The sequence below is a fragment of the Phragmites australis genome, chromosome 14 (assembly GCF_958298935.1).
Source record: "Phragmites australis chromosome 14, lpPhrAust1.1, whole genome shotgun sequence".
NCBI classification, from domain to species: Eukaryota; Viridiplantae; Streptophyta; class Magnoliopsida; order Poales; family Poaceae; genus Phragmites; species Phragmites australis.
Window position 1 is genome coordinate 17291971 of NC_084934.1, and position 10148 is coordinate 17302118.

Sequence of the window (10148 nt, forward strand, 5' to 3'; positions counted from 1 at the left end):
AAAACTAGTGTCATAAAAAAAATCTACCATTAATAAACCATGTATATTGCTCATAGATAAGAAAGAAACACAAGCAACCTACCATATAAGATTTACACTGAACATTATAATAAATTGGAATAAGTACACGTAATTCTAGATGAAGTATCATATCAACAAATTTTGGTTGTAATGATAAACTAGATACTGATGTGGTATGAACTTGTGGCAGTGTGCTTTTAATGCAAGTGTGAAACTATTGCTACCATGGTGGCATATGGAGACTGCTTAGGATATCTTACATATTATCTGGTACACGTACTATAGATCATTCATCGGAAAGCACTTTACATATGTCCCGAGAGAAATAGAGCTAATAAGTTCAGAATTCTTTAGGATGAACTATCGATTAATTAACTTATGATATATTATCTGACATTGATCCTATGGCACAGCAAGAGTAATCATTTCAAAGGAATGCCATTTCGTCATGTCATAACAAACTTTCTAATTCACGGAGGTGATTTTGATTTCGATGGAGCTGCCCAAGAATGGATGCTGAAAGCCAAAGCCAGTGGGAAAAATGATCTCGGGTTTGTCTTCTTAACAGGTGCATATTATTGAACTATCTTGGACAATAGGAATTTTCTTAACATTAACAAAATTTCTACAATTTCGCAGTCCAAAGCATGAGGCATTTATGATTGGGACCGCAAAGAATCGTAATAATAAAGGATTTGATTTGTTTATCACGACTGCTCCAATTCCTGACTTGAATGACAAGCTTGTTGTATTTGGGCGAGTTATCAAGGGAGTGGATATTGTTCAGGTACTTATCTGAAATTCTCTTTCTGAGGCTTTCTTTAGTTGTTTGCCTTGAGTATTAAATATGACTTTTGTTTCCATTCATCTTATGAATGGTTCCATTTCTTACTGTATACAAGTACTAAATGTATTATTCATTGTGGCTGATCATGTTTACCCGAAATTGTTCTTGTGCTCTTGTGAAAGCAGACGTTTCAAATCACATGCTATATATATAGACTAGTAAGTGTCTAATATGTCAAGTTATTTAGGAATATAACATGGTGCACTAATGAAGCATCCTGAGCAGATTGAAATGGTTATTTCATTTGGGGTATTGACATGTGCACTTGCCTGCCTATTTACGTATTTTCATTTAAGTTCATCGATATCCACTCAATAGTTAATTATTAGTATCTATTTTAATTTCCTTGTTTGCACGAACAGGAGATTGAAGAAGTCGACACTGATGAACATTATCAGCCAAAGAGCCCTATAGGCATCATTAATATCATGTTAAAACAGGAGCCTTGAGGTGATAGTTCCCCATGTACATGAGAACCTTAACCACCTGTCTGTCTCACTGTCTGTAGTGTGAAAAGTTCCATGCATCTCATTGAGTTGCTGTTGCATTGGTGACATGCGGATGTGATCCTTCCTCTGGATGCCCATGGTTTGCAGATAAGGCGCTCACGACAACTTGTTCCAGGAGTTCATGCAGTATTTGTGTATAAATGTTCACCCTTGCGGTTTTTGGCTGTCAACTTTTGCGATATGTACAGCTACACCATCTATCTTGATCGCGCGTCTGTGGATCTGTACTGTGCTTAGAACAGTAACCAGTCTAGTAATTTGCCATCCCTAGCGCGCAATTGGCTCCATAGTTTATGTGTATTATCTTTATGTGCAAGCGTTAGGGCCTAACCTAGCCAGTTCGCTGGGATTGACCAAACAGGCAATGATGCAATTCAGGGCATTTCAAACATTATATACGTAGGATTAGGATAGATAATCTACTAAAAAAAATCAGAATAGCCAATTGACTAGATTATCTAGCTAGTTAACTCTCGGGGCAACTAGCTATAGTTGGATTATGTACAATTCAAAGCTGTTCCAAACGGGGTCTTAGTCCATATTTGAATTGCGAAATACAAACTGGAGCTTAATGCATTTAGTATATTTCTGAGGTACGGTTTTACATTTTTGGTAACAAAAATGACAGATGACGAACATGTCAGATGTACATTGGGTGAATAATTGTGCAAAAAGGATCTTTTAACCATGTAGAAAGAGACACGTTTAATATTTATTTATTTATTCAAGAATTTTGGTATGCACAAAAGCTCAAAGTGAAATTGGGGCACCACCATAAATGCATGAGTAAATTTTACAGACCCATCAATACTTAAGGTAAACTATTATAAACCCACCAATTTTTTTTTTCTATTTCACAGACCTACCAATACTAAGAGCAATACTAAGAGTAGTCATCTCACAAACCCATCATTTTTGCTCTCATCCTGTTTCTGTTCACCCGGCCCCATATGTCACGTCAACATCTTTGGCACGACTCAGTTATGCCACATGTATTGGTGTGACTATGTATGTTATTCACGTCACATGCATTAGTATGATCACTTTAATCATGCCACATACATTAGTGAGATCATGTTGGCGAGTCGCTGACATGTAGGGCTGGATGAACGGGAAACGGGAAGAAAGCAAAAATGGTGGGTTTGTAAGATGACTGCCTCAAGTATTGATAGGTCTGTAAAATAGGCACAAAAATTGATGGGTTGTGATAGTTTGTTCTAAGGATTGATGGGTGGGTGAAATTTACTCTAAAAGCATAATAGAATACTGATAGTACGTAGTAGTTTGAACGTACGTTAGGTAATTAGAAAACAAATCAAGAAGGGGTGGTGGCATCCGATTCATAATTGATGTTCTTGGGAGCCAATTGCATCCAACTAATCTTTTTTTTTTAAAAGTTTCATCAAACTAAATTGCACAGTTATTAGAGTCTAAGAATATTAGTATGCAAGTTCCAAAATATACTAAGTACCCTTTCGGAGATAGGATCTTTAGAGGAATATTAGTATGACACTTCAGGAAAAAGTAATGAGCACCGTGGACTCCTATAAAATACCTATATATCCTCATCTTGCTCTTTGACCTTCAGGTTGTTCAACTACTATTTTTTTTTTTGTAAAAAAAGCATATACATCCAGAATACGTTACACCAAAATATTTCATCAGTGCCGATTCAAAATCAACATCAGTGATGGGTTTTGAACCGACACTAATTACTCAGCACTGCCCACTCAACCACGCCCAATATTCGTAATGTCACGTAATATTCGCTCGCATACAACAATAAAGACTCGAACTCAAGACCTTATAGCATGTGCGTACGTATGACCCCTCTAACCATCTCGGCTATCGTCTGTTCGTGAGTATAGAAACAAAATAAATCCTTTTGACATCTTCTGACCGAATATTTAAATAGCTATTTGGATATCTAAATGATCTTAAATAAAAAAATGATCAACTACAAAGTTGTAGATCTCATCAAGAGCTATAATTTTCATATAATTTTTTCCCCATTCGATTTCGTGTGAAAAAGTTATGAATTTTTTAATTTGAGTTGTCATCGACAACTGCTGCAACTTTATTATAATTTTTTGGGTATTTAAATGACCTCAAATTAAAAAGTTTTTAATTACAAAGTTGTAGATCTCATCGAGAGATATAATTTTCATATAAAGTTTTTCCCCATCCGAGTTCGTGTGAAAAAGTTATGAATTTTTTAAGATGAGCTGTGATAGTAACAATTATTAGTACCGGTTCGTAACTAGAACCGGCACTGATACTGATTATCAGTATCAGTTCGTGGCTAGAACCGAAACTGATGTATCAGTACCGGTTTGTGTCTAAAAATGACACTGATACTGATTAGCAGTGCTAGTTCATGGCTAGAATCGGAACTGATGTATCAGTACCGATTTGTGTCTAGAAACGGCATTGATACCGTCACTATTAGTACCGATTCTTATCTCCTTAGCTATTTTTCACGCACAAAAGTTTAAAAACCAATAATAATACGTCTTCAGTACTAATTACTATCGAACCAATATTGATAGCACTGGTCTTTTCCTCTAAAGAAGATCATACGCCCCAGAGACTGAAACTTCTTCGTACGAGTTGTAATAGTGATATAATGCAGTACTGGTCCTTGTTTCCTCTAAAGGAGGAGATCATACGCCCCAGAGACTGAAACTTCGTCGTACGAGTTGTAGGCAATGAACTTCTTTTTGCTATTTTTGCCTAGGTAGATCCTCCTCTACTGCTGGATGGTCGGTTAGTACCCGCCCCCCCCCTCCCTTCCATATTCTTAGCAACATTTGACGACAGAGCATCATTTCCCAAAGACAACAAAGTACTTGCTGCTGCATCATGTCCACATGTCCCATGAGAAAATTTCGTAGAATTATTCTACTAGGAAGATCAGATTTATTCTGCTCCTCTGTATGAACTATCTAGTTTGATTCCTCAACCACGGGAAGGCGATTCCAAGGAGCAGCAGCAGCCGGGGGCACAAGTGTTAGCTAGGGTCATAAGATCACTTATGTGTATGCCATTGAAAGTACCTGCTTTGCTTGTGTGCCATCCCAAATTCGCTATATGTGGCATACACACAAAATTCAACTGGCTTACACGCAAATAGCGAGTTTATGGCACACAACGAAAACGGTAAACTCCTAGTGGCATACACACAAATATCCCAATTAATAAACGATGAACTCTGATAGTGATAAGTTATTTGCGTACCTATCTGTATCATTCCTTCGGCTTGTCGTTTCAACTGGCGATTTTTGCCGCGAATCGTGGGAGGTGAAACTACTTTGTAAGGTAAAAAGAAAAAACAATAAATTAATTTTAGGGGCCAGCCAACCCCTAGCCCATTTGGGCCCAAACCTAGCCCAGCGCCTCTCTTAGGCTCGTTTGGCCCATGTTCCACCCCCTTAGCATAGGGTTTCTTTTTTAATTCCACACCAGCCCTGGCCGGCCCTTCTCCTTTGGCTGCTACTGCATCATTGGTGAAGGAGGTATCCCTGTCGTTGAGCTGCTGCCCCGGCCACGAGAGACGAGGTGGCAGCACTGCTGTCTTCCCTTAGGGTTCGGTCAAATTTGGCCACCTTAGGTTCAAACTCTAGTTTGATTTCTTCATGATTGATCAGGGTAATTTTTTATTAGCATAAGCTATATTGCCTTCATACTCAGTTAACCAATTCATTCCTAGTATGATATCTATTCCATTTGAATTCAAGATAACTAGGTTTGCTAGGAACTCTACCCTACTTAAACGAAGTTTAACTCGAGGGCATCCTAGACGACACAAGATATTTCTTGTAGGGGATTGAATTAGCTTAAGATTCTTAAGAACCACATTTGGCAACTTATGAAGTGCATCAAACTTTAACGAAACAATCAAATGCGAAACTTCAGAATCAAATAAGGCTGTTGCAAGGGTTGAGTTGATGGGAAACTCACCGAGTATGACTTCCGGTGCTTCCTAGGCTTCCTACGCGTCAATGTGGTTGACGCGGCCTCATCCATAGTTCTGTGACTGTCCATCCGACTTGTTCCCTCCTCATCCGGCTCCTGCTGCTAGGGCTCTGAGCGCTAAATGAGCCGGAGCATTATTCCTATTAGCATTGGAGCAGTCTTTCATATAGTGGTATGGTTGATGGTAGATATAACATGTTCTCTGCATAACTGCTAGAGTTGAGGTGCTACTCTGCTGGGATTGCCCTGCATTGGAACTGCGAGGAGCTGATGCAACTGTTTGGGATGTGGATTCTGGAGCTTGATACTGCATAGTTTTCTACTACCGATATTGGGATCTTTGCCTATGATTGAGACTTGTCTCCTAGGACCTACTGCCCTGCTACCTCTGGTCAGAGAACTTTCTCTTCTTTTCTACCTCTATGGGCGCACGAGCCTCCTCTAGAAGGATGGTCCTGTTCATCATAGTGTTAAAGTCAAGGTAGATGATAGGTACGAGCTGGACATACAAGCTGCGCTGCAGTCCTTTCTTGAAACGATCCTACTTCTTTTTGTCTATTGACATGTCTTTCGGGGCATAGCGGGAAAGACGGACGAACTTCCAAATGTATTGGTTTACTGTCATTGATCCTTACTTTAGGCTATGGAATTCGTCAGCCTTCATTTCTATGTCCCTTCCGGCACATGGTACTTCCGAAACTCTTCACAGAATTCCTCCCAAGTGATGGCATCGATATCTACTGATGCCTCGCAGTAGTTTTGTCACCATTCTACTGCTGAACTAGTAAGTTGATGGGCTGCTAGATTCACCCTTTCTTGACCCTCACAGTTGACGACTTTGAGCTTTCTGGTGATGGCTCTAAGCTAGTCAACAGCCTCTAAGGGGTCTTCGGTACTGTTGAAAGTTGGAGGTTTGATCCTCATGAACTCTGACATCTTGTTTTGAGTTCCATAACCATGGTTGTTGTCTCCTGCTTGTGCTATGGACTCTAGTAGGTGGGTTTGGTTGGCCATCACCACCACTAGATCATTCTCCAGTGGTAGGGATAGTGAGGTTCCTTGACTACTATGGCGGCTTTACTGAACTTCCTACTCCATTGGTTCCCGGCTGACTTGGGAGTTGGCAACCCTGCCTTATGCCTCTACCTTGGCCTGTAGTGACTCTCCCTCTGTATCCTATCACACTTCTGATTTCAGATCCACCTTCAGGGGCTACAATGACGAGAGCCCCCTGGTGTTGTTGCCGAAGGTGAGACGACTGCCTAGATGATTCCATTCGTTGTTTGTAGATAAGAGAGGAAGCAAGAGCTGAGATACAACTATAAGATGATGGAAAGCAAGATAGAAGCAAAGACAATCCACGCAATCAAGAGCCAACAAGAATCAACACCATACACAAGCACCGACAACATGTATTAAACAAACCTAGGACTATCTCTGCTAGGTCACTAGTACAAAAGTTTTCGATCTACAAAGGACAAAAGCATGCTCACAAAGCATCTAACTATAGGATCATCTACAACAAAAGCTACTAAAGAACCTACTCCTACTACTAACTCGCCACGATGCATCGTCCTCAAGCGTGGTCTATGGACCTGTTAGCGGCATTGTCAACAGCTGACTCAACCAGTGAGAGGGTCCTGGCTGGTGTCGGGGTAGAAGTGGGGCCGGAGATCCTATTGGCACTGTTGTCGCTATCATGGTCACTAATGAGCTCATGCTCGCTAGGGTCCTCCTCCTCCGAGTAGTCGGCAGACACTAAACCTCCTCTGGTTACTGGAACTGGTGAGGGGCCAATCATGCCATCTACTATGGCTTCTGCAATATGCGCCGGTAGGAGGGAACGCCTGCCAAGATGGCGTGTCAGTTCTGACTCACGGGTAGCATGAAGGTACTCTTCCTCGCAGTTCGCCTGACTCGAGAGCCATCCATACCATTATGTCTATTGAGATCCTGGAGATGTGCCTGTATTTCTCTCTACCATCCTCAGCGGTTCCTTACGGTGATGTCTTCTATAGAGGTGGCCTGGACTCTGGTTTGATCCAGCATCACACGGAGGGCTCTCTCTCGTGTCTCAGACTGCTCTACCCTCTGGAAACTCTCTAGAAGTAGCTGGTAGCTCTCATCATGCATGTGCTCTAAGGCATGGAGGTACTATGCTGTGACTGCTATAGTGGTGTCATCCTCCTCTTCATCATGTCATGCATCCTCCATGGCGGTTAAGCATGCACACCAAGTGGCTCACTGGCCAGTGGCAGCTGGAAAGTGCCTCATAGGAGTGTGTGCCACCTCTCTGACACGTCTACCGCACAAGTGTTGAAGTGCCTCATATGCCGCCAACTGATACGTGCCAGGGTACCGAACTCCAGTGGTGTTGTCGTGCCATGGCCGCTAGCTGGGGTGCCTCAGGCAGTCGATGATCTGTAGAAGCACCTGACATTTCTGGGAGCCATTCTTATCGTACTCAAGCCCGGTGTACTCTAGATGCCGATTGTACCCCAGACAGCAACAAGCTTCCCAAAGCAACTTGGGAAAGCCATTCACTTGCAGACAACGTACTGTGTTTCAATCCTCATCTTCCATCTATCGGTGAAAAGAGGACAACTTAGAACTAGCATTAAAGAGGTTTCAATAGCAAAAGATAGAAGGTAAGTGCAGAAGAAGTTTTAACAATATAGTTTTTAGAGACTAAGCTACAACAAACATGTCTATCGTAGGGTCACATCCTACAACCAAGCATGGCTCTGATACCACTCCTATAAAACCCCTAAACTCGGGATCTCCTATGCGTCCTATATTAGTCTCTGGATCAATATAATAGTTATAGTATTATAGTCAAACTTTATACATAAATATTAAGGTTCAGAGTACAAAAGGTCTACAAATAATATAATATATTACAAACCCGACCGAACGGCCAACAAAACACAGCGAAAAGCAAGGACCCATAGCCACAAGCAGTTAGGGTGAGAACGCAACTTCTATGACTACTCTTCATCCTCGCCTGCACCTCTAGCAAAGTCGATATTAGCTTCCTCATCTGAATGATAGCAAGAGTGAGTATGAAAGGTACTCAGCAAGCCTATACTACTTCAAACTGTTGATAGATGCATAAAAGGGTACTTCAAGGATGAGATTTTACGATTTTAGTTAGCGCAAAGCAGTTTTATACATGTATTCCATTGTATCAACTACTATTGACCTTAAAAAAGTTTGAATAGTTCAAAAACATGGCAACAAGCTATATCTGGGGGTTTTTCGGTCCTAGGAGGGGCTACACCACGCTCCGCAGTCCCTATCATCACATCTGATGTACCTCTAGTACCACATAGCTCCTGGCGGATTGAGCCACTAACCTCATCACACGGATATCTAGTCCACATACTCACTCATCAAGACACATGCACCCAGAGTCTAGTGAAAATGGTTACTGCTGTCGCATGTCCATGACCGTGGATATGGCTATTCAAATAGGTTTACACTCTACAGAGGTTGTACACTATACCTATGTGATATGCTGAACCTCTAACCATTGCAAGTGGAGGAGCGAATCATACCTAAACACTCCAATCACCTTTCCTGTCGAACTTTTCTACGAGATTTACCCCGAAGTACTAGAGGCCATGTATTGAAGGCCAGCCCCCTTTTTAAGACAAGGCTGGTTCTAGCAACTTTCAATCAGAGGGACAAATGGTCACTAGATTTCTTGAAGCTCTCAGCCTCCTAGTATGATGCCCAACTCAGTTCGGTGAAGGAGAAGTTAAGCCCTGCCCATTCAGGACACATGGTTGCACGAGGGTGGCTAAGTATGATAATGTAATGACTCGGTCCTTAAACGGCCAGGGTAGGTATCTTCTGACAATGAATACCATGGAGGTAACTCAAGCCCCTAGGAGCATCCTCATCCAGAGTACTACTCCACCTGCCTCAGCCAAACAGTTTTCACCCATTTTCACACATTTCCCACCATATCCCACATGACATGAAGGATTTCACAACCATCACAGAATTCACAACCATCAAGGATTCATGGTATATGAGTTAACATTGATAACATTAATCATTAACTCCGAAGAGATATATTTCAAAAAATGACATCTCCGAGGAGACGTATTCAATCATAAGTGTACTAGATATCAAGGCGTCGTCCAACATTAATATAGATAACGACAAGTAAATCCTATCCTAGGGTAATATGTATTCCGGATGATGACATTTAAGGCATGGCAAGTGTTTGATAGGATTAACTACATTAAGTAGTCCGTAAAAGCGCAATATATATCACATGCGATAATAAGTCAAGTTTTAATTTATCATTTAGATTATCTGAAAACATGGGTTCAATATGATCAAGAAAATAGGACTTGCCTTCTTTGAGGTTTTCTTCAAGGTCTTGGTTGTAGTCAGGATCTTCCTCGCTCTTAATGCTTCCTGCACAACACTCGCAGAATTCTGGCGATTCTGCAATTATGACTACGATCATCAATGGGCTATACTAGGGAAGAATCAAATAATACAAAATAGAAAGCCAAATGAGCCCTAATGAATATCACACTGTGATAGATACATAGATCTCAAATTTAGATGAATTTCGGCAAAAGAACCGCCGAAATCGGAGCCAGAATGGAGAAGTTATGACTCCCGAAAGATTTCATCTAAACTTAAATTAGAAAAATACAAAATTGCACTATTCATTGATGGGAACCATGGGTGGGAACCACTGAACAGTAACTGGGGCCTACACGAGCAATAACCTAGTGGAGCCCACATGAACAATAATCGGTTGGGCTAAAATG

At 41.2% G+C, this 10148-nt stretch overlaps 1 protein-coding gene across 1 annotated transcript; it reads left to right on the forward strand.

Moving 5' to 3' along the window:
• The first annotated feature begins 246 nt into the window (after positions 1-246).
• On the forward strand, positions 247-1317 carry LOC133890276 (peptidyl-prolyl cis-trans isomerase CYP21-4-like). Its single transcript, XM_062330697.1, has 4 exons — positions 247-291; positions 439-572; positions 661-808; positions 1231-1317. The coding sequence occupies exons 1-4, from the start codon at positions 247-249 to the stop codon at positions 1315-1317; spliced, it is 414 nt and encodes a 137-aa protein (XP_062186681.1).
• The last annotated feature ends 8831 nt before the right edge of the window (positions 1318-10148 follow it).

What these genes read in the sequence shown, in the direction of transcription:
- LOC133890276 (XM_062330697.1), top strand. Translation starts at nt 247, where the DNA reads ATGGTGGCATATGGAGACTGCTTAGGATATCTTACATATTATCTG. An exon ending in AGTGGGAAAAATGATCTCGG is followed by an intron (nt 573 to 660) that starts GTTTGTCTTCTT and finishes ACAATTTCGCAG; the next exon opens with TCCAAAGCATGAGGCATTTA. An exon ending in AGGGAGTGGATATTGTTCAG is followed by an intron (nt 809 to 1,230) that starts GTACTTATCTGA and finishes TTGCACGAACAG; the next exon opens with GAGATTGAAGAAGTCGACAC.